Source organism: Tupaia chinensis, unplaced genomic scaffold (genome assembly GCF_000334495.1).
Source record: "Tupaia chinensis unplaced genomic scaffold, TupChi_1.0 Scaffold143943_1, whole genome shotgun sequence".
NCBI classification, from domain to species: domain Eukaryota; kingdom Metazoa; phylum Chordata; class Mammalia; order Scandentia; family Tupaiidae; genus Tupaia; species Tupaia belangeri.
Genome location: NW_006203794.1, coordinates 609242 through 635224, shown reverse-complemented (window position 1 = coordinate 635224; position 25983 = coordinate 609242). Strand labels below are relative to the sequence as shown.

Genomic DNA, 25983 nt, shown 5'->3' with positions numbered 1-25983 from the left:
TATATACACACACACACACACACACATATATATACACATATATATACATAATGCACATATAATTTTACTTATGAATCAAAATTCACTTTCAAGCTTACTTGATAGCATGAGAAGACAGAGACCACGTATAAGCAATGCTGTGTACAGATAATTTTGCAACATTACACGTTAAAAATACAAATCCAGAATCAAGGAGGAATAGATACTTTTCCTCTTATAAATTGATTAAACCTAGTGTTCTTATCCACTTTCCTATACACTACTTATCAATAAAATGAAGTAGAGTGTTCATGTGTTCTGTGGCTCAAGATAGTAAAGATTTCATAATTCCAATTGCTACATGCTATTATTTCACAACTTTCTATTGCTCAGGAACGTATTTTATTTCTCTATAGAAATTGAACTGCCATGCAATGGGCCTTAAAAAAATATCACAACATATGTATTCTCAGTGAATGATCACATTATTTCATTTTGGGTCAAATTTACATAGATAGATATAGATAGACAATAGTTATTGTATTATGATTAGGTGTTTAGATATATTATCTAATTGATCCTCACTAAACTTCTGTGTGACAGAACAATCATATTTTTTAGATGAGGAAACATTATTTAAAAAACTATGTGATACCATAAGTATGTAAAGGAACATGAGTAAACATGTCTGGAAGAGATGAAATTCAGAATCATGACCCATTACTCATCATTTGCCATCAAATTTATCTTTAAAAAGGCATTCAATGAAAGTTTTAAAATGTGAATAAATTATTAAAATGATGTTGTAATGTTTACTTTTAATATAGGGTTGTTCAATCACTTGTGTCTGTTGACACAATATCACACATAATTACCTGTGGTGGAAGAAGTGGCAATCTTATGAAGGCGAGAAGCATACTCAGGTCATTGCATCTCCTCTGCATGTCATACTTGACCCACATCATCAATGCATGGAATATGGTTTCTTCATCAGGAACATTCACATCATCACTGGCCAGTAGTTTATGGAGCTCCTCTGCTGGAAGGAGTAAAAACTCTTGATTTCTGATAACTTCCATTATGTTTTCCTGCAGGGAGAAAATATCTTGGCATAAATTCTACTTCACTTTTATTTGGCTTGAAAAGCATCTCAAAAGAAAAAAAAAATGAGAAAAGTAGTCAATAACCTTTGTTCTCATTATAACGTAATCCTTGAGACTCAATCCTTCTGAAACTAGAAGCTGTTAAGATGAAAGCATTGTAATAGTAATTGAAGTGTAAATGTATCCAAGACGGCACAGATCTTGTAATAACTGGAGGATTATAACACTGAGCTTTGCTATGCAGACAGAGGGTACTAAGTGATTAAATGTTTGAGTTTCAAGTGTACTGCTATGTAAGATTTAGTGGCTATGAAATGAATGACATTTCCCATTTTTAAAAGCTTGACTATATATATACAAATCATAAGATGGCAACAAAATTACACAGAGAAAGGTAACAGTACAACATTCATCGTTGTTTATTCAAAAAGGGGGAAAATGTGCAGGCAAATAGGATAGACGCAGAGGTCATAACATCTCACAGGTGCCAGCCTCTTGTTATCACTCGTGTGTCTTTCCTGTCATGACAATTTCTTTGGCTTAATTCAGATTCTCGTTTATTTTCTTCCAGCTTGCTGACATAACCCCTTAATCACCCTGCCTGACTCTATTCTTCATTTTCCAAGGGCATCTTTTATAATGATACCAGAATATGTCTAAAACAGAAATGTTCTCATGGTATTACTGTGAAGTTGTTTGGTTTGTTTAATGGTCGAATCTTGCCTTTTGGCTCAAATTCCTTATTTAAGCATGTGGTTTTAAAAGATCAGATCTCTTCTGATTCCAATACTTCCTTTCTTTCCGTAGTTGCTCTTTTTTTTTTTTTTCTATTTGTCTAGTGTTTACATGTTCGCTCTTATCTGTAGAATGCTTGACTTTCACTCACTAGTTTCCTAATTTCTGTCTTCCTTTATTTATGTTTTAATCATGATAGAGTGTGCGTTTGTGCATGTGAGAGTGAGAGAGAGAGGGCAGCAGCCTCCACATGCTCTGCATGTCATGACCCTCTTCCGCTAGTCCTCCACTCCATAGGATGATTCTGGGCGCTTACACAAATGTCCAGTGTATTTCAGGCTGACTTGTCTGGGAATTCAAATCACTGTTGTCATGTGTGATGTAGCTTTCCTTGAGCAGCACATTCCCATGGTGCCATGGAGGCATCCTTCTGTCAAATTTAAGATTCCATTCAAGAACTAACTATTGTATATGAGCTTCTCATCCCCTTCCAATCAGTCTCATTTGATCTGGCCCCTCCTCCACTATATCCTCACAGTGTGGGGGATGCATATCCTCCCCACATCAGGACACATGCGGACAGCCTAATCTTTGCTGCATTTAAGGCTCTTGTCACAAATTGTAAGCTACACAACTCTGTTTACATAACCTTGTGCATCTAAATACTGGCATAGAGCCTGGAATATAGCAGGAGAGCTGTACACATTTATCAAGTAGAGGAATTGATGATCTTTGTAGAGAAAAATAAAATTGTGGAAACACCACAGCATACTGCAGTGTTTTTCAAACATAGTTTTGAATACTACTTGTCAAAAACTTCCATTATTTTGTAAGCTGAAATACTTCAGTGGCTGGTGCATGGTAGAGAAGACAGAGCTCTGGCTGTTTGACCTTCTCTTTGCTTCTCTTCCCCCATCCCTCCTGAGACTCTCCAAGGAAGGTGCAAGTAAGAAAGCTTCTCGGATTGTGAATTTGAAGTCAGGCTGTGGTAGAAATCTCAAGAGGATACATACTTTAAGTAAGACCTGAAGTAGGAGGAGTCTAATACTTTTCAAGAAAGGCATTGAGAGTATACTAAATAGAGCATTCAGCAAGTGACCTATCTGCATATTAGAGAAGATTCAAACTTATTTTCTTAGGACAAACATGATCCATTTTAAGAGTATATCCTTGCAGCTAATGTGTCTTTAAGTTCACAAGTGGAAATTAACTCTTACTCTCTTGTCAGGTCATCTCTCATCTATTTATATTAACTGTATAATAGAGATGCAATTTGTAAATAATATCGTTTGTTTATAGTATTTGACATCACAGACTAGCTGAAAGTAATTCTCGTTCACGGAAATTGTCTGTGTTTCTTCTGGGTTTAACAGAATGGTATGTAAATCATAGATGTCTGAACTATTTACAAAATTTGAAAGCTAACTGATCTGAATTTAGTAAGAGAAAATTTCTCTAAATAATGACAATAAAATTAAAATGCATTTGAGGGGATTTTGAAAGATTTTGAATGTGTTTTTTGTTACTTTAAATCTATGCCTCTATTAAACTACACACAGAATTATATATTAGACTGTCAGTATATAGTGAGGTACATAATAAAATGGCCACTTTAAGAAACTCTTAGTGCTGTCTATTATAAAGATATTGTTCAAGGCACATTTCAATATATTTTATAGTGTCCTCTTTATAATGACCCTTGGGAGAAGTTTCTTTCAGGTTTTTGTAGCAGGAATAATTGCACTTCTAAGTAAATTGGTTTGCTTTTATCCTGAATGCTGTAAATTATAAAATTGATCGGATTTCTTTTTTTATTTGGCCTCTAAAAAACTTATAGTCAAAATGAAATTTTTCTTAAAGGAAGGCTATTGTCTTTTTTAGTTCTCCTTCTTTTTCAGTCAGCTCTGATAATAGTTTCATTTAGTATCACTTTAACAGCTTTTCTTTCTTTCTTTCTTCTTTCCTTTCTTTCTTCATTTTTCTTTTTCTTCTTCTTCTCTTTTTCCCATTTATTCCCACATCTGATTTAGAGTATATTTCTATCATGTTGTATCTCTGTAAGTCACACTGAATCTTTTGGGAGTCAATAATATTATTAGTAGAAATTGCTATATATATAACATTATATATATATATACACACACACACACACACACACTAAACATTAGGAGATCATATAAAATATTTACTGGATTTGACACTATTTTCTGTATATTACATTGTTTATTCTTATTAAAGTTTATCCATTTACTTTTTCCAAAGCTAAAGCGACACAGAGATAGACTGAGTGACAGCACCCGCAGCTGGGTCTGGACACCACAATCTACTCTAGTCCTTTAGCCATCCTGGATAATGGGCAAGCATTTGCTTAGTGTACTCAGGGGGGGCTCCAGACTCAAACAGGAAACCTTCCCATGTGGGATTGCCTCACACAGTATATTTTACCACTACACCGCCATCGGGTCCCCTCGTTTATTATTTTTCCATTCACATATTTTGGAGTTGTAAAGTTTCCTTTACTCCTCTTTTTTCTTCCATCGAGCCTCTTTTTAATAGTAGTCTCCTTAATATTTTCTTATGGAATTTGCAATCTAGCTTCCAGAAATTTTTAGTTTTGCTTACTCCGTTAATGACTACTATCAAATAAACACATTATATAACATTATAGCTAAGCCTACTGAATTAAGACCTATATTTCACAGTCTCTCACTCTGTGATCAATGGTAATTAGAATGACTTTTTATTGTTCTAGGCAATAAGATAGGAAGTTTAATCCTTTGGCAATAAGACCATGTAATCCCTGACTTAATGCTAATACACAAGAAGTTATTGGATTTATTTAATTGCCTATTGGAAAAGTTATTGTGCATAAAGATGAGTTCTTAGTATCTCATATTGCCAAATAAATAACAAAATGAAGGGAAATACAAAACTGGCAGCATTATCTGACTGAAGTTCATCATGTAAGTATGCAAAATACAAACTTTGGATGGGCAAATGAGCTAAACAGACAACTGTCCAAGGAAGATATATGAACAGCCACAAAGCATATGACAACATGCCCAGCATCTCTTCTCATAGGGAAATGCAAACCAAAACCACAATGCGATACCACTTAACCTCTGGGAGATTGGCAAAATTAAAAAAAAAAAATCTAGAGAAAGATAAATGCTGGTGAGGCTGTGTTGAAAATGAAAAAGCCCTGCACTATTGGTGGGAATGTAAATTAGTACATTATTAGTTCTCTGGAGGTTCTTCAGAAACCTACAAATAGAGCTGTCATATGACCTAGTAATTTAATTCTAAGGTATCTATCTAGAGGATAGGAAAATCCTTATTCAGAAAAAAACACTTGCAGATCTATGCTTATTGCAGCATTATTTACAATGGGGACATGTAATCAACTCAAATGTACAAGAACAGAAGACAGGATTGAAAAAATGTAGGACATGTAGTCTATGGAATACTACTTAGCCATGAAAAAACAATGACACCTTGATGATTGACAGAAAGTGAGCAAAATAAAATATTTAGTGCTAGGAGAAGCAAGCCAGACTATGAATATATATACTATCAATATATACCAAATATCTGCACTCTACAGCAGTAACTGAAAGATTAGAAGGTGTAATAGTAAGGAGGGCAGCTGTGGATGCCAGAGACAGTGTGTGGAGGGGGTCAATAAGGGATGCATTACAGGGGATGGGAGGGAAGGGATTAGGAAAACAACAAACAACACACTTAATAGACACAAAAATGAAAAATGATCTACTGATGATAATGTAATGTCTTTGACTTGCCTAATATGCACTGCATTCACACTGAGAAAAACCATGTTGTACACTGCAAAGATGTACAGTCATTAAATGTAAATTAAAAATAAATAAAAATTATTAAATTATTATTGGGTTGATTGCATGTTCTACCATTTGTAAATAATTCTGCAATAAACATGGATGTGCAAGTGTTTTTCTGACTAAGGATTTTCTTATCCTCTAGATAGATACCTTAGAATGAAATTACTAGGTCATATGGTAGATCTATTTGTAGGTTTCTGAGGAACTTCCATATGGCTCTCCACAGAGAACTAATAATGTACTAATTTACATTCCCACCAACAGTGCAGGACTGTTTCATTTTCAACACAGCCTCACCAACATTTATCATTCTCTATATATCTTTATATTTATTTATTAAAAACAAAAATCTGAAGTTTGAGTCTAATATCATATAACTTTGAAAATTATAACTTTCTAAAAATAAATTGATAATAAATAAATAGATAGATAATAGTGATGAATGTGCCTAGTATACTCAGGGAGTTCTCTGGACTTGATCCAGGTATCTCATAGCATTGCTTAGCAGAGCATTGCATTTTGCCACTGTGCCACTGTTTGGCCACTAAAATGATAATTTCTGTGCATCCTTTGTAAGCAGTTTTAAGTTTAATGACATATTATGATTGATTCTACTATTTTCAGAATCAGTATTAAAACTTTACTCTCTTGTCTTTTTAAAAATATATATACTTAAAGGCAGATACACACCCAATGGGGCATGTTCATGCCACAATGTTTTTCTTCCAATTCTGTATTCCATCAAGATCGTGTGCAAAAACTGAACCTTGGTCAGCCATGAGCCATTTGACTTCTTCTATACAGAGTTCAAATGCTACAGGATGGGGTTGGTCCTATTGCTTGAGTTTTGAAGCAATGTTCTTTCTGTCACATCATGTACTGGCTAGCAATGAAAGTTTCAGTATTAGACCCAAAGATGTGATGTGGACCAACATGGCTGCATCTCCAGAGGGCACAAGTAATAAATTTTGGTCATAGAGTTGGTGTTCTCTCCCAAACAGGCTTTTTCATTCTGTACAATGGAGCTAGGCTATGCATTTTCCCAATCTTTTCAGTTTTACTTCACTTTTGATTACAAACCAGTCTTTAAATAATTTTTCTTCTCATATTTTACTATAAGCAGCTAAGAGAAGTCATGCCACTTCTCCACTTTTCTTAGATACTTCCTCTACCCAATTATAATTTATAATTATCCTATTTCATCCCTTACACTTTCATCTTTCTTCAAAACATGAATGGATGCATGAATGCAACACAGGAAGTTTTTTGCCACTTTGTAACAAGATTTGCCTTTCTCCAATTTCCAATACCATGTTCCTCATTTTTGTCTGAAATCACATCAAGATGGCCTTTAGAGTTCATATTTCTTTTTAATTTTTAAAATTTTTCCAGAGAGCATACATGCTGTTAGACAGAGGGAGAAGGAAAGTGAAAAAACACCTCCAATGGGAATGGTGCACTGCAATCCCTTCTCCATTTCTCCCTCCTTTGGGGATTTTGGATATGCTGCTGGTGTTTTCAAGCCACTGGGCCCAGATCATGAACTCACCGTCGGCCATTTGGGATGCAGCCTGGTTAACCAATACCTCACTGTCTGGCCTCTTTAGGTTTCATATTTATACCAGTATTCTGCTCATGGCCACCACGGTAATCTCTAAAAATGGGAGCTTTCTCTACAGCTCACATCTTCTAAACCTGCACCACAATCATTCTTTAAAGTCCATTCATAACAATACTCACTTTTTCTAGCATGGATTTCAAAACTCCTTTAATCCCTACCTTTACCTACTTCCAATGTCACTTTCACATTTTATTTATCTGTTATAGTATTAACCTGCCTGTCAGTACCAATTCTGTCTTAGTCAGTTTGGGCTGCTATAACAAAATATCTTAGCTTAGGAAATTTATAAATAAGAGAAATGCTCACTATACTGGGGAAAATTCAAGATCAAAGTCCTACCAGATTCAATGTCTGATATAATCTTGTTTCTCTTAGACGGTTGCTTCTTGCAGAGCCCTCACACAGTAGAAGGGTGGAAAAGCTCTCTCATGCTTCTTTCAGAAGGGAACTAATTCCATTCATAAGAGAAAGGCCCTCATGACCTAATACTTCCCCAAAGTACTATTTCCTAATACTAGCACAATGGAGAGTAGGTTTGAGCATATGGATTTTGGGTGGATACAAACATTCAGACCACAGCAGCATACCCCTAAATTTTCTGTCTACTCTTGACCTAGTAATGTGAACTTTTACATACATAGAGTCATTATGTAAGTAGTCAGCTAAATTAAGAAAGGTCATATTTGAGTCAAGTGGGCCCTTATTCAATGACGGCTGTCCTTCCAAGAGAGAGATTTTTGAAATACTCAGACCACTGTGAGATACTCAGATCACTGTGAGGAGATAGTATAGACAGTATAGACACTGTGAGATTAGTATAGACAGAAGACACAGAGAGAAGAAGATAATGTGAAGATAAAAGCCAAGATTAAAGTATGCTTCCACAAACAAAAGAATATCAACTGTCAGAAGTACCAAATGCTGAAAGAAACAAGGAAGGATTTTTCCCTAGAGATTTCAGTTAAAAAAAAAAAAAGCAAACGAAAAAACAAACCCTGAAATATGGCCCTGTGGACAATGTGATTTTAGGCTTCTAGCCTTTGGAACTGGGAGAAAATAAATTCATATACAATATTAAGCCTCCTGCTTGGTCATACTTTGTTACACTAGACCTAGGAAAATAATGCATGTCATAAGAAGGATTTATCAACTTTTTTCTATAAACTCACGTAAAAATATGAAAGTATGGCAACTGTTGTCAATCTTTTAAATGATCATTTCTCAGGTTTTCTTTCTTTCCTTCTTTCTTTCTCCTCTTTCTCTCTTTCTTCTTTCTTTCTTCTTTCTTTCTTTCTCTCCTTTTTTTAAATAAAATTACCTTTTAGAACTATTCTTGGAGCCAGCAGATTGCATAGCAGTTACATCACTGGACTCCCATGTGGCTGATCACAGTTCAAGTCCCAGACCTGGCAGCTTGAAAATCATGCCAAGTGCATGAGTATGCCCAAGATCCTAGGAGAATGGAGAAGAGGTTGCGGCGGCATGGCCATCCCGCAGGTGGTGATTTTTTTTTTCTTCTTTTTCTTTTTTGCTCTAGGGCGCGTGCGCTTGCCATTAAGACAGAGAGAGACAGAGAGAGAGAAAGTGAGAAATCACCCCCCGGGGGGATGGCCACGCCTCAATCCCTGAATGGGATCTTGGGACACACCTGGTGTGAGTTTAAGCCACCGGGTCTGGAACTCAAACCGCGGTCGGCTACGTGGGGGTTCAGCAACATAGCCATTACGCCAACTGCTGGCCCCAGATGGTATCATGTACTGGCTAGCAATGAAAGTTTCAGTATTAGACCCAAAGATGTGATGTGGACCAACATGGCTGCATCTCCAGAGGGCACAAGTAATAAATTTTGGTCATAGAGTTGGTGTTCTCTCCCAAACAGGCTTTTTCATTCTGTACAATGGAGCTAGGCTATGCATTTTCCCAATCTTTTCAGTTTTACTTCACTTTTGATTACAAACCAGTCTTTAAATAATTTTTCTTCTCATATTTTACTATAAGCAGCTAAGAGAAGTCATGCCACTTCTCCACTTTTCTTAGATACTTCCTCTACCCAATTATAATTTATAATTATCCTATTTCATCCCTTACACTTTCATCTTTCTTCAAAACATGAATGGATGCATGAATGCAACACAGGAAGTTTTTTGCCACTTTGTAACAAGATTTGCCTTTCTCCAATTTCCAATACCATGTTCCTCATTTTTGTCTGAAATCACATCAAGATGGCCTTTAGAGTTCATATTTCTTTTTAATTTTTAAAATTTTTCCAGAGAGCATACATGCTGTTAGACAGAGGGAGAAGGAAAGTGAAAAAACACCTCCAATGGGAATGGTGCACTGCAATCCCTTCTCCATTTCTCCCTCCTTTGGGGATTTTGGATATGCTGCTGGTGTTTTCAAGCCACTGGGCCCAGATCATGAACTCACCGTCGGCCATTTGGGATGCAGCCTGGTTAACCAATACCTCACTGTCTGGCCTCTTTAGGTTTCATATTTATACCAGTATTCTGCTCATGGCCACCACGGTAATCTCTAAAAATGGGAGCTTTCTCTACAGCTCACATCTTCTAAACCTGCACCACAATCATTCTTTAAAGTCCATTCATAACAATACTCACTTTTTCTAGCATGGATTTCAAAACTCCTTTAATCCCTACCTTTACCTACTTCCAATGTCACTTTCACATTTTATTTATCTGTTATAGTATTAACCTGCCTGTCAGTACCAATTCTATCTTAGTCAGTTTGGGCTGCTATAACAAAATATCTTAGCTTAGGAAATTTATAAATAAGAGAAATGCTCACTATACTGGGGAAAATTCAAGATCAAAGTCCTACCAGATTCAATGTCTGATATAATCTTGTTTCTCTTAGACGGTTGCTTCTTGCAGAGCCCTCACACAGTAGAAGGGTGGAAAAGCTCTCTCATGCTTCTTTCAGAAGGGAACTAATTCCATTCATAAGAGAAAGGCCCTCATGACCTAATACTTCCCCAAAGTACTATTTCCTAATACTAGCACAATGGAGAGTAGGTTTGAGCATATGGATTTTGGGTGGATACAAACATTCAGACCACAGCAGCATACCCCTAAATTTTCTGTCTACTCTTGACCTAGTAATGTGAACTTTTACATACATAGAGTCATTATGTAAGTAGTCAGCTAAATTAAGAAAGGTCATATTTGAGTCAAGTGGGCCCTTATTCAATGACGGCTGTCCTTCCAAGAGAGAGATTTTTGAAATACTCAGACCACTGTGAGATACTCAGATCACTGTGAGGAGATAGTATAGACAGTATAGACACTGTGAGATTAGTATAGACAGAAGACACAGAGAGAAGAAGATAATGTGAAGATAAAAGCCAAGATTAAAGTATGCTTCCACAAACAAAAGAATATCAACTGTCAGAAGTACCAAATGCTGAAAGAAACAAGGAAGGATTTTTCCCTAGAGATTTCAGTTAAAAAAAAAAAAAGCAAACGAAAAAACAAACCCTGAAATATGGCCCTGTGGACAATGTGATTTTAGGCTTCTAGCCTTTGGAACTGGGAGAAAATAAATTCATATACAATATTAAGCCTCCTGCTTGGTCATACTTTGTTACACTAGACCTAGGAAAATAATGCATGTCATAAGAAGGATTTATCAACTTTTTTCTATAAACTCACGTAAAAATATGAAAGTATGGCAACTGTTGTCAATCTTTTAAATGATCATTTCTCAGGTTTTCTTTCTTTCCTTCTTTCTTTCTCCTCTTTCTCTCTTTCTTCTTTCTTTCTTCTTTCTTTCTTTCTCTCCTTTTTTTAAATAAAATTACCTTTTAGAACTATTCTTGGAGCCAGCAGATTGCATAGCAGTTACATCACTGGACTCCCATGTGGCTGATCACAGTTCAAGTCCCAGACCTGGCAGCTTGAAAATCATGCCAAGTGCATGAGTATGCCCAAGATCCTAGGAGACTGGAGAAGAGGTTGCGGCGGCATGGCCATCCCGCAGGTGGTGATTTTTTTTTTCTTCTTTTTCTTTTTTGCTCTAGGGCGCGTGCGCTTGCCATTAAGACAGAGAGAGACAGAGAGAGAGAAAGTGAGAAATCACCCCCCGGGGGGATGGCCACGCCTCAATCCCTGAATGGGATCTTGGGACACACCTGGTGTGAGTTTAAGCCACCGGGTCTGGAACTCAAACCGCGGTCGGCTACGTGGGGGTTCAGCAACATAGCCATTACGCCAACTGCTGGCCCCAGATGGTGATTTTTTACTTTCCTTCTCATTTTCTCTTTCTTCAGCAAACACACACACTCTAAGGAATAAACCTCTAAAATAAATAAAATAGAAATAGTCTTCCATGTCACATGTTGGGTAAAGAAAGAAAAAAAATGGTTAATCTCAGAAATATTCTCCTTTGACATATTTTTTCTATTGTGTCTAGAGGTTAAACTTCCTAAAACTTCAAAGTGGAAAGAAGTACCTCTTCTCAGTCATCAAATGTTTCTTTTAGTAATTACTTTAAAGATTTTTCCACTGGCGTATTGCTGATAACATTCTAACCATTTTAGAATTTAAAACTAATTTTTCTTACTTCTTTACTTACTTCACTTGAATTTTTTTTTAAATAATGATTTTATTTAACTCTATTTACTTATTTTTAATTTGACCAGAGAGGGAAAAAAGCAAGAGAGAGAAATTGAGAAAGTAAGCCTCCAGGTGTGGGGCTTAAACTATGTTCAACCATGTGGGAATCCAATACCCTTAATCACTATGCTACCTGCCGTCCGTCCTCTTTTGCCTCAGGTTTTAATCCCTGTGTCAAAGTTGTATTCTCCCTCTTTCTCTCACTCTTTAATAATACAGAATATGCGTGTGTGCATGTGTGTGTATGTATGTGTGTGAGAGAGAGAGAGAGAGGCAGAGACAGAGAAAATCCCTCTTCACAGAGACTCATCCTGCCATTATACCCCTTTCTCTGGCCCTCCAGTGCCTCAGGATCTTGGGCACTCATACATGCAATGTATTTTCAGATTGACCTGTGGACCTAACCGGTGTTCAGCTTTGCAGCGTCCAACACTACAGACTATGAACCTAGGCTAGGCTGCAGACTGAACGCTTGAATACTTTCTTAGAATGTTAAAAGTGAATGGGGAATCATTATGAGACCTTATTATTTTTCAGATGAGAATGCTGAAGGGACTCATCTACAATCCTATCACAAGTTAGGATAAAGCTGAGATTAGTATTTCAGTCTTTTCCTTGTCTAATGACACTTCCTGTTAAACAATCAGAACTTTGATTAATTTCCTTTTGGTTCTTCATTCATCTGCTTTGAAATGCTATCTTACTTTCACCTATGCAATGTGCATGTGCCCTGATTCTGCTGTGCTCACCTGGGTCTAGTTTACAACTCTTGCTATTTTTGTGTTCCATGATGTAGCATAGTGCTTATGGGTGATCTGCTCTAGAGAGTGGGCCAGAATTTAAATCATTGTCCCAATACTCATTGGCTGTGCGATTTTAAGAAATTGACTTTCTGGTATGTAATCGAAGATAAAAATAGTATCCATCTTAAAACACTCTTGTAAGGATCAGTAAGGATCTTGTAAGGATTCAGTATAAAGGATACATTTGGTGTGCTTAGGAAATGCCTGATTCAACACAAACATTTTAGGTGTTAGTCATTACTATTTCACACCTGACTGCATCCACTCTAGCCTTCTATTGTTCGCTCTATGGTCTATGGTCACATTACTTTATCTTCCCAAGTTTCTTTTCTGATCATTCAGTTATTCAAGTAGTAAAATTTTATGGAGTGAACGTTCCATGCCAAGTATGGAAATACAGAGATGAAAAAAGAGAAGAGTTTTGCCCTAAGAATCTCACTTTCTATTAAGGAGAGGATAGTGCTATAGGAAAATCATATACATGTTATGATGAGAAAAAAGATGAAGGATTTAATGTAATTCAAAGAATAAAAATAGAAATAGAACAAAGGAGACCTGAGAGGGGTTTGAGTTAGAAGACATACACTTTTTACTGTCTAGAATAACAACTTCCAAGACAAGGAAATGCTTATTATAGAACCACGTGTTCAAAAAATGCCAAAGAAAAACTGATATTATCCAATCCATTTCTTATGCTATAGTTTTTCAGAATATAAGATATGAATTTCCACTATATCACATAATCTCAGATTGGAAACAATCTTTGAAACTACTTAATTTAATTTATATCCCATGCACTTTTTCTGTGCTGATCACTCAGTTTCTAATTCCAGTTATGGAAAACTTTTGACTCAATGAAGAAGTGCATTTTATTGATAAATAGCTCTATCAGAAAGCTGTCCCAACTGTAAATAAAAAGGTTTTTTTTTCTAATTTTCTTATAACAATCCCAGCATAAAATCAATTGCTATTCTATTTATCTTTTTCCAATACTTGAAGAGTAATGTTTTTTCTTCTTTATATCATTAATTTTAAATACTAAAAATCCTACAATTTCTCCAAAAGGTCCTAATCTTTTTTTAAGAGTTTTAAAAACCTACTTTAACTTTATTTATTTACTTACTTATTTATTTTAATTTGACCAGAGAGGGACAGAGAGAGAAAGAGAGAGCAAGAAAGCAAGTAACCAGGTTCAGGACTTGAACCACAGTCAACCATCTGGGAGACCAGCATCCTTAATCACCATGTCATCTGCTATCCCCCTTAATGGTGTTAATCTTTTTTTTTTTTTTTTTTGGAGAGGTTTTTGCTATAGGGCGCGTGCGCTCACCAGACAGACAGAAAGAGACATAAAGACAGAAATCGAGAAATCACCCCCCAGAGGGGATGGTCATGCCGCAATCCCTTCTCCTCCATTCTCTTCTCAGGATCTTGGGCACACACGCACATGCGCCCGGCATGAGTTTTAAGTCACCAGGTCCAGGATGCGAACAGCGGTCGACTACATGGGAGTCCAGCGACATAGCCATTACGCTAACTGCTGGTCCCAAAAGTTGCTGTGATATTGAAATTTCATAATTTTTCCATAGTAATAGTGTTATCTATAGAAGCCACACAATAAGTTCAATTTTGTTTCAGTTTGAGTGCAATGTTTCCGTAGACCTTCTTTATGACATCTTTGTCAAACCCAACTATATTAGCCTGAGAAGGCCACCATATTGCATGCTTGCATTCTTATAAACAAATTACTGTCTTAGAGATCTGTTTACTTAGGGCACAGGAGCTCACTGGAGAAAGAGAAAGAAGGAAAAGTGAGAGGGAAAGTTGAGAAATCACCCATCAGGGTGGATGGCCACACCATATTCTTTCTCTGCTGTCCTCCTCACGGGATGTTGGACATGCACACATATGCACTTTACATGATTTTCAAGCCACTAGACCCAGGACTTGAACCATGGTAGGCCATGTATGAGTCCAGCTATGTTACTGCTATGTCAGGGATCTGTTTTCTTAAGAAAAAGTCAAGCCACAGCCAATCATGGTATCTGGCTTCAGTCCATCATATAGGGTCTACTGTTTAAGTCGTGTTCAGACAGAAAAACTCCAAGCTCTGAACAATTCCACTATTTCTTTACATCACGTCTTTCATTTCCATTTTCTGTATACCACTTTCCTATTTCTGTCCATAAATGTTATTCATCCAAGTTCAACAAGGATTTCCTCAGAATCAGCTCTGGGGGCTACCCAATTCACAAATCATTCTTTACTGAATTAAACTCTGCTAAATTACATTTGTCAAAAGTTTTCCTTCTAACATCTTACATATAAATGTGTAATTGATACAAGTCTATAATAACAGCTGGCAGAACTCTCTCATTGAATCCCTGATGTATTAGAAAGTGCTTCTCACATTTTTGCATGTATATGAATCTCCTGAAGGTGGTGTTGACTACATAACTTGCTAGGGACAATGCAAAATAAAAATCCAGAAGCCTTGCTCAAAGAACATACAACAGACATTGTTGTTAAAGGTATGTATAAAGCTTTTTCTTTTCTTACACAGTTAGTTGGGCTTTTTTTTTTTTTTTTTTGGAGAGGTTTTTACTATAGGGTGCGTGTGCTCGCCAGTCAGACAGAGTGAGACATAGAGACAGAAAGCAAGAAATCACTGCCCAAGGGGAGATGGTCGCGCCGCAATCCCTTCTCCTCCATTCTCCTCTTGGGAACTTGGGCACGCACACACATGCACCCAGCATGAGTTTTAAGCCACCGGATCCGGGATGCAAACTGCAGTCGACTATGTGGGAGTCCGGCGACACAGTCATTACGCTAACTGCTGGTTCCCTAGTTGGGCTTTTTCAACCTTGCTGTTTAAAGTCATTCTAAAAAAGTAAAAAATGAAATTTTAAATTACTATCATGAATTTTACTATTCAACATTTATCTTTCACTGTATTACTCTAGTCTTAAATACCAATATCAAAATACTTACGTCAAATTATACAATTTGTGTGTGTTTCATCTCCTAAGAGGAATTAGAGTTGACCAGAAAAATAATAATAAAAATGTGCCAGACTCAGAAAGATTGGAAGGAGCAAGAGAATATCCCTTCAGGTGTACAGCTATCAGGAGGTGATTTCTTAGGACTGGGAAGATCCTCACGGCTGCTTGTGTCATTGATATGCAACTACTGATTTTACAAATGTTGTCTTCTCAAGTCTCATTATCAGGAAATAATCAAGAAAGAAAAGTGCAGTTTATTTTTATATAACAAAGATGAGAGCACACTTTCACAGAGCTCTTTAACATTCTCAGAGTTTTTGTTCTCTGTAATAATACAATCCACAAAAACTTAATTGTCTTTTTCTCCACTCTCTTGATATCACCATCTAATTGAGTTCAGTGAGTAAGAAGTGGCAATCATTCTGAATAACCCAGACGACCTTAAGTAAGTTTTTTTTACAATCAATTTGTGGAGGAAAAAAAATGGAGTCCTAGTTGAGCAGTAGATTTGAATAGTATATTGGTGCTAGTCAGAGTTGTCATAAAAAAATATATATCTTCGTAGGCAAAGGTACAAACATTACGGTTGGATATACATTTGTATGAAGAGAGGAATGGCCTAACTTTAGACATATGTGGTCTTCTGAACACTGCCAAGGAGGAGTTAACCTGGCTCGTGAGATGCTGGAGAGAAACAATAGAGAACGACCAGTGGCATGGAATTATGGGATTATCCTTTATCAATAGACCCACTGGAGTGATCACAAAGTGAGATCATTCTTGAATGGTCAGCAAATAGCATACAGAGGACATTTTCAAAAAATCAGGTAGACAGAGGGAACCAGCAGTTAGCATAATGGCTATGTCGCTGGACTCCCACGTAGTCGACCGCGGTTCGTGTCCCGGACCCGGTGGCTTAAAACTCACGCCGGGCGCGTGTGCGTGCGTGCCCAAGATCCCAAGAGGAGAATGGAGGAGAAGGGATTGCGGCGTGACCATCACCCCTGGGGGGTGATTTCTCACTTTCTGTCTCTATGTCTCTGTCTGTCTGGCGAGCGCACGCGCCCTACAGTGAAAATCTCTCCAAAAAAAAAAAAAAAAAAAAAATCAGGTAGACAGAGAAACTTACATTATGGACATCCGCTATTTTTTCTCCTTAACCATCTCAGTATTTTACAACTGGCTCAAAAACAGATGATATGATGGGACCAGCAGTTAGCTTAATGGCTATGTCACCGGACTCCCACGTAGTCGACCGCGGTTCAAGTCCTGGAACCGGTGGCTTAAACTCACGCCAGGCGCGTGTGCGTGCGTGCCCAAGATCCCAAGAGGAGAATGGAGGAGAAGGAACTGAGGCGTGGCCATTCCCCCTGGGGGATGATTTCTCGCTTTCTATCTCTCTGTCTCTCTCTGTCTTTTTGGCGAGCACACGCACCCTGTAGCAAAAAAACCTCTCCAAAAAAAGAAATAAATAAATAAACAGATGACTACGATAGAAAGATGGAAGTTATGCATAGGCCTGGAAATCTGAACTCCCTTTTGCTAAGGCTGATGTAATCATACTGCTACTAATATTTTTTCTAAGAATTATTTTATTTTTTAACTTTCATTATTTATTTATTTATTTATTTATTTATTTATTTATTTATTGAAATCTGACCAGAGAGGAACAGAGAGAGAGAGAGAGAAAGAGAGAGGGAGAGGAAAAGTGAGAAACCAAGCCACCAGGTTCAGGACTTGAATCACAGTCAGCCATGTGGAAGTCCAGCGTACTTGGCTGCCACACCACCTGCCGGCCCCGTCCACTGCTAATATTTAAAGTGGCACACTTTGTTTAATGAAATTAAGCAGTCAAAAACTACAAAGTGGATTACATAGGCATTCTTCTACCATGGAGGGGACAGACATACATCTTTTCTGGAATAAATACATACTCTGGATCTGGGTTTACCTTCTTTGACCCTCAGTATCCTACAATAGTCTAGATGATTATTGATATACTAATAGTACGGCAAAAAAGTTTCCTTGAAAAACAAACTTATTTTATATAAAAATAGAACAACAATGAAGGCTTATAAAATGGTATTCACGATCTTACCGTATACCTCATCACCTAAAAATATCTGTCTTGAAGAATGATGAAACAGCTTGTTGAAGGCTTCAATAAAGCAACAGCTTTGGATGTGATATAATGCATTGTTGGGACATGGTCCTCCAAGATGCTATATAATAATTGAAACAATAGTCAATATTTGATTCATCTTCTTCCAGTGTTAGAATTTATGGGTGGGGCCAGCAGGTGGCATAGTGGTTAAGGCATCGGACTCCCACATGGCAGACCGTAATTCAAGTCCTGGACCCAGCAGCTTGAAACATGTCAGGTAAGCATGCATGCATGCCCAAAATCACAAGAGGAGAATGGAGGAGAAGGGATTGCAGCGTGGCCATCCCCCCTGGGGGATGATTTCTCACTTTCTCTCTCTCTGTCTCTGTCTCTCCAGCAGGCACATATACCCTATAGCAAAAAACCTTTAAAAAATAGAATTATGGGTTAGAAAAACAAATATGGATATATGGATTTAGGATTAGCCTTTTTTATTGTTACTACCAGAAAATCTCTTATGACTATGTACTTTACTTTACAACTTTAGGATTTGCTGAGCAAGCGCAAATGTAATAGATCTATGATCTATTAGATCCTAGTACTTTTTTTGAGAGAGAGATTTTTGCTATAGGGCATGTGTACTCCCTGAAGAGACAGAAAGTGAGAAATCGCCACACAGGGGATGCCCATGCCAAAATCCCTTCTCCTCCATTCTCCTCTCGGGATCTCGGGCACGCATGCACACATGCCCAGGGTTAGTTTAAGCCACTGGGTCCAAGATCCAAATTGTGGTCAACTACTTGGGAATCCAGCGATGTAATCATTACTCCATCTGCTGGTCCCCAGATTTGGTCTTAATAATAATAGGACAGCAGAGATAGTATTGTTTTCATTTAACCCTTTGTTTATATCCAGGGATACAAACTGGTCAAGTAAAGCTGGCTAACACAATTTGGTAGAGAGAAAAATAATGTACAGAGGTATAAACTATTGGGTTGTCAGGAAAGTCATGACACATTTTTGCATAGAAAAACATAGGAAAATACATCATGACTTTCCCGACAACCTAATATAACTTTTGATAACTGGAAGACAAGTTCTGTTGGCAGATTATTCTTTTCCTGTTTTACCCTTGATGGACAGCTCAGCATCACAGTGGTTCCACTTGGCCTGTTGTTTAAAAGGCATGTCTCCTCCTTCAACTTCCAACTGTGTTTTTTTGTTAAATAAGTACAGCTCATTTTTTTTGCATTTCTTCCCCTCCTTCCTGGCCTACTTTTTCTTTTCCCCTCAATTTTGCTGTCCTGAGATTATATATCCTAGTTAAGTTTTGGTCTGCTGGGTTTGCCTCAGTTTTTGTTTTCTAGGGAAAACACAAGTCTTTCTTTTTCTAAAATGGAGTATTTAACTAATAATTCAACTAATAAGAACACTGAAGCACAATAAGATTTCTTACCTTGAATAGCTTTCCTAAACCGGCATATTATTAAAAATCCAGGCAATCTGCCTCCAAAGTCCATTTATAATCCTAAACAAAACTGTCTCCTTGCCTAAAATACTCACTGATAAATGACTAGGAGCAGGACTTTGTAATAAATAAGTCAAAGTTTTTCAAATTTACACCAGAGAGTCTTTGTAAGTTATCACAAGGACCCAAGAGATAATTTAACAAAATGGCCACACTAATCAAATGATGCCCCCATATTAACCCAGTGTTACAAAACCTCCCAAGGACCTACAATAACTAATTTAACAATCTTGATTAGCTAAGTGGCCTCACACAGTGAATTTTTAGTAAGTAAATACCCTGTGCTCTCTTTCCTTCCCAGGACTTCATGAGAGCTATCCAATTATTAAGCAGTCACTGAGGCTCCTGAGGACTCACCTAATAAGTATCAGACAAGACTGGGCATTTTAATTAATGTAGAGTTGATTTTAGTATTATACAATATTAAAATAAAGTATTTGTTCTTTACAAGGTCATGATATTTTACATATATATTGAAAATATATTTAAAATTAGTCCTTAATAATCACGTGCTAAATATTCTACATATTGATAATTTGGAAGTATTTATCCGTTTTTTTTTTTTAAATAAAAATAAGTTACTGGGACCAGCAGATGGCATAGCTGTTACGTCACTGGGCTCCCACAGAGCAGAACCTTGGTTAGAGTCTCAGATCTTGTGGCTTGAAACTCACACTGAGCACATGTGCGTGCATGCTCAAGATCCTGGGAGGAGAGTAGATTTTTTTTTTTTTTTGGAGAAGTTTTTGCTATAGGGCGCGTGTGCTCGCCAGACAGACAGAGAGAGAGAGACACAGAGACAGAAAGCGAGAAATCACCCCACAAAGGAGATTGGCCATGCCGCAATCCCTTCTCTTCCATTCTCCTCTTGGGATCTTGGGCACCCATGCGCACGCACCTGGCGTGAGTTTAAGCCACCGGGCCTGGGACTGGAACCGTGGTCAACTACATGGGAGTCCAACGACATAGCCATTACACTAACTGCTGGTCCAATGGGTGGAGAGTGGATTTTAAAAAGAACTTGAGAAATTATCTTGTCTACCTATCTTATTGAAATAAATTACTTATGTCAAGATTTTGAACATTTTTCTTTAATCTTAGTGCTTTCTATCTTCTCATAAATGAACAGCAGTGGGGTTAGCAGGTGACATGGTCGTTAAGGCACTGGATTCCATAAAGCTTATTTTGCTGTTTGAGACCTGAGCAGGTGGGTTGAAAAACACACCAGGTATGTCAGCATACATGCCAAAAATCCTGAAAGAGGAGAATGGAAGAGAAAGGATTGCAGCAAGGCCATCCTCCCTACCCACCACCCTCGGAATGATTCCCTTTCCCTTATCCTTCTCTAGCAAGCACACTTGCCCTCTGTCAAAAATATATTAAAAAAAAAAGAAAAAGAAAATTGCAATGAATGTCATAAATTCTAAGATGTTATTAATTAAATTTTATATCACCATATTTATTATTAAGATTATGATATATGATTTGTAAAAAAATCTCACTATTAGTCATGTTTATGGCATTCAGTCCTGTTTTATGACAAATAATAGCAACAAAATGAATATTAGCAAGAAACTATGTACCTTTCAGAATCAAATTCTGAAATACTTTACATTGACTTTTCTAAACATAACCAGAGAACCCTTAATTACTATGTGTACTCAATTTAAAAAAAATGTTCTTTATTCAGTAAGATAAATTTATTCTCCTAATGTTTTTGATATTTTATCTTTTTTTGAGAGTTTTTAAAAAATTATTTATTTATTTTTGTTATACTGTCTGTGTGCTCACTGTAGAGACAGAGAAAGACAGAAAGTGGGAAATCACCCATCACTCCTGATGAGGGATGGCCATGCCATAATCTCTTCTCCTCCATTCTCCTCTCAGGATCTTGGGCACACACGCACACACACCCAGCATGAGTTTTAAGCTGTTGAGTTTGTGAACTCAAAACATGATTGGCCATTGGGAGTCCAGCAATGTAACTATCACACCATCTGCTTATCCCTATTTTTGAAATTTTTATCCTCAGAGCTATTGAATGAAAAGTTGACAGCATATGTTCTGTTCACTGTAGATGATTTTTGTAGTTGGTGAATTTTTCACCTGTTGATTTACCAGAACTTTCTTTTTTTGGCCTGGAAACTGAAGCTTCATTGATTCACATCTCAATTTTCCAGGCTACCAAAAGATACATTTACTCTGAGAAGTTTATAGATCCTACTGATGTTTAGCTCAAGTCATGGCTATTACCATTTTATTTGTAACAAGCTAGCATATATCACTCATACTTTTTCCTTCTTGAAACAAAATAAAGTTAAAATTCTCAGAGCATTTTGTGACTTAAAAAGTAAAAAATAATAACAAATAAGACTACCAATTGACTATGACAGATTTCAAGAGAATCCATCAAAGTGTCCTTTTTAAACTCCAAATGCTCTAGTAAAAAATATTCTTTCCTGTGCAAAATGATGTTTCAGTCTACTGACAACTAAACCATCAGAAATCATGGCAGTTTACCTATAGTGAAAGCTTTTCAAATGTACATCAGACTTTTGGTCACTAAAAAAAGCAAGTTTTAGAACTTTTGTGAAGAGTGGAGATTTCTGAATTTTCAATATCTAATAAAGAAATAATCAAAAAAAGACAATCTGCAAGTCTTCCAAAGAGTTAGAAAATATATCACTGGGTCCTTGGTGATAACTCTCAGAATATATGACAAAGCAAACTTAATGAATGAATATTATATATTCTTTACTATATTTTATTTATGCTTTATAAAGTTCTGTATCAAATTATTACATTTTAAAATGTGGCAGTAAATAGACCAGTGACAGTTATAACACAAGCATATCATATATGCCCTGAGGAAAATGTGGATTTTTAAGACAGTGTAAACTAGAGCTACTATAGAGTTAACCACTTAGAAATATAGCCTTTATTCTGATTAATATGTGATTGTAAGGCTGATATGAGTGCCTTTTTATATATGCAAATTTATTCACATACATCTTAATCAGTGATAAAGTATAATAAACCCTAATTTTAACTTCATCAATTTTCTTTCAGTTCAGCTGTAAAATATTATTGATTAAAATATATTTTTCATTTAATGATAAATACTATCTCTTTATTATTTAGTTATTATAATTTATGCTTATCTATGGACTAGACATAAAAATAGAAATGCTACTTTATAAATTGATAATTCACTTTGTCTTTTCAGATAGAATGAAGTAGAAACTGAATTATATCTCTATGCGTACATTTAAAAATCACTTTATGTTCTTTAACATTAGATTCAATTGAAATGTAAATTGTTTTTAACAAATAAAATTAATAATATAATATCTGACCTGAATCCTTGTTCATTCTGATATAACCCTACTTGATTTAGTATTGATAAAATAGTCCATTTTAGGCAGCTGAACAGTAACACTAGGTTGAAGGTTGATCCTGGCATAATGGTCAGGTCACTGGACTCCCACATGACCCACCGTGTTTTGAGTCCCAGTGGCTTGAAACTCATGCTAGGTATGTGTGTATACATTCTCAAGATTCTGAGAGGAGAATGGAAGAGAAGGGATTGTGGAGTGGCCTTACTCCCTGGGGGGCTGATTTCTCCCTGTCTTTCTTTCTCTCTCTGAAGAGCACATGCACCCTATAGCAAAAATTTCTCCCTCAAAATAAATAAATAAATAAATAAAATGCAATACCCTTTAAGTACATTAGTATTATCATTCTTGGGACGAGCAGATGGTATAATGAAAACATCGCTGGACTCCCATGTAGTCGACCTTGATTCAAGTCCGGGACTCAGCTTAAACTCACAGTGGACGAGTTTGCAAGCGTGCCCAAGATCCAAAGTGGAGAATGGAGAAGGGATTGCAGCATGGCCATCTCCCTCGGGGGTAATTTCTTTGTCTTTGTCTGTGTCTGCGTCTGTGTCTGAGTCTGCGTCTGCATCTGCGTCTGTGTCTCTGTCTCTGTCTCTGTCTTTCTGGCGAGCGCAGGCACCCTATAGCAAAAATCTCTCTAAAAAAAAAAAATGTCATTCTCACCATCATTAACAGCAAAACAGAGGGATGCATTTTATTTTATTTATTTATTTGACAGAGAGCATGTTGCACTTACCAGGGAGAAAGAGTGAGAAAGAGAGAGAGCACTCCCCCCATCAGGGCAGGATCATGTAACAATTTCTTTTCCTCTATTTCTCCTTTCAGGACTTGGGGCATGCATACACACACACCCAGAGTTTCTCAAACCTGAAAGGCTATATGGGATCCAGCCACCTTAACCACCACTACTGGGGCTGCTCCAAGAAGGATGCATTTCTTAAAGAATGCTCTTCAATTTAGGTATAAAACCCTATTTGAATTTGTATTTGAATAGCATCTGTACAGAAAAATGTACTGTGTTAAAATTGTAAGCTCAAGGGACTGGCAGATGGAGTGGTGGTTTAGGGGCGCTGGAATCCCACATGGCCGACCATGGTCCAAGTGTCAGACCTGGTGTCTTGCTTTTTCACATTCCCCCTCTTGTTTCTATCTCAGTCTTTCTCTCTCCTTCTCCCTCTCCCTCTCTGGTAAAATTTAAATAAATAAATAAATAAAGTTCAATAAAATAATTCTTTAAAAAATTGTAAACTCAAAGCTTATAATTTTTATGAGATACTCAATGATTACTTTTATTCATATTTGATCCTTCTTAAGTATATATTGAATTGAGATTATTTTATGGGACTTAAGCAATTATATAGCATTTTGTATTTTCAAACTGCAATTATATGAGTGAATAATGATTTGTTACAATATCATTATGTGGAATATGTATCTATCTCTTTATCCAAAGTAATCTGAATATTCTTTTGACACATCACACTAACATTTTTATTAACTTTTTCATTGAAATCAGCTTCTAGTTTTACCAGGAAAGTAAGAATTTTACCAGTGACTCTGACTTAGAGTACACATAAAAGCTGTCTGTTAAGAATACACATCAAATTCTGGGACTCTAATACACAGCATGGGTTACAAAGGGTGTGTTAATTAATTCGATTATGGTAATCACAGAAAGAAAAAAAGAAATTAATCCTCTACTTTATGAACAGAGAAAATTAATAAAAGCAAAAAGAGAGGAAAAAGAAGACCCCTCCTACCCAGGCTTCTACGTGCTTTCCTAGTGTTTGTGATCATTAAACATCAGTGGTGACTGTCCTCCAATCTGTTCCTTGCACATACTCTGACACCTTCACTTTTTAATAAGTTACAAAGAAATTTTGAAAGTTGAATTATGTAAATTTCAACTTGGCAATGACAATATAATGTAAAGATGTTACTGCAACCTGCATGCTAATGACACACTAAAAGAAAGACACAAAATAATGAATAAAAAGAAAAATCAATAATATTAAACATCAGTTTTAGGGACCAGCAATTAGCGTAATGGCTATGTCACTGGACTCGACCGCAGTTCGCATCTCAGCCCCAGTGGCTTAAAATTCACACTGGGCACGTGTGTGTGTGTGTGTCCAAGATCCTGAGAGAAGAATGGAGGAGAAGGGATTGCAGTGTGGCCATCACCCCTGGGGGGGGGGGTGATTTCTCGCTTTCTGTCTCTCTGTCTCTCTCTCTCTCTCTGTCTGTCTGGCGAGCACATGCACCCTATAGCAAAGACCTCTCCAAAAAAAAAAAAAAAAAAAGTTAAAAATCAGTTTTAGTACTGATGTTTTACCTGCTGGTTTTGAGAAAAATTATAGGTGAAAAAAATATTTTGATAACTTAGAAAAGCAAGGACATTTAAACTTAATCTCTATTTATTCTTCCAGAGAAAACTTGAACTTATGGTTTACTGGTAGGGTTATTGATGAAGATGAAAAGCATGTTACTGGCTCAAAGGTATAAGAGATGCCAGGTATTTCAAATTATAAACAAGAACCACAATGATAGTTTGTTCTTTTTCTTAGGCATTATTTTAACAGCTGTGACAGGCAAGTGGTGAAGTATAGAAAATTTCAGTATTCCAGACTCCAAAAATACAGTTAGTTATGTCGACTCTAGAAGGCTTTCTGCTGTAAGTATTAGTCTTCTTCCTTTCAAGGTTTCTGATGAACAAGGTATCTTTTAATTAGCCCTATTGCCACTCTTTCTGCCTCCAACATAAACCTAGTGAAATGTAAGTCACGTTCATAGCACTGGACACGAAATGAAAGTAAATGAACAGGAAAGCAGAAAAGAAACCCGAAGGATGAAATTTTTTCAATGTTCTTTGGTCTTATCTCCATTTTAAGTTTATAATATCTGTTTGTGTAAAGTAATCAATTTTTTTTTTTTTTTTTAGATTTCAGAAATATAACCTGATATGGCTTGATGTTCTTATGGATAAAACACTGTACATTTAATAGTCTGTTGGATCGAGCAAGAGATTTGTAGTAAAAGAGTACTAGATTTAATATCCCATTTAGCATGAAACTATTGATCCTGAGTAAGTTATTTAACATAGTTGAACCATAGTCTTGTCAGTTTTAGTATGACTATAATATTGGGTTGTTGAAAAAATCATGTATATATTTACATGAAAAAAAAAGAAAAAACAGAAAAAATATGTCATGACTTTTCCAA

The 25983-nt window shown here is 36.6% G+C and overlaps 1 protein-coding gene across 1 annotated transcript in view; it reads right to left on the bottom strand.

The window, feature by feature from the left end:
* Window positions 1-25983, bottom strand: part of LOC102468869 (kelch-like protein 1) — a 244376-nt gene that overhangs the window by 157567 nt on the left and 60826 nt on the right. Inside the window, exon 5 of the mRNA XM_027767138.1 lies at window positions 855-1067. Coding sequence (XP_027622939.1) covers window positions 855-1067 — 213 coding nt within the window. The remainder of the gene's footprint in view (window positions 1-854; window positions 1068-25983) is intronic.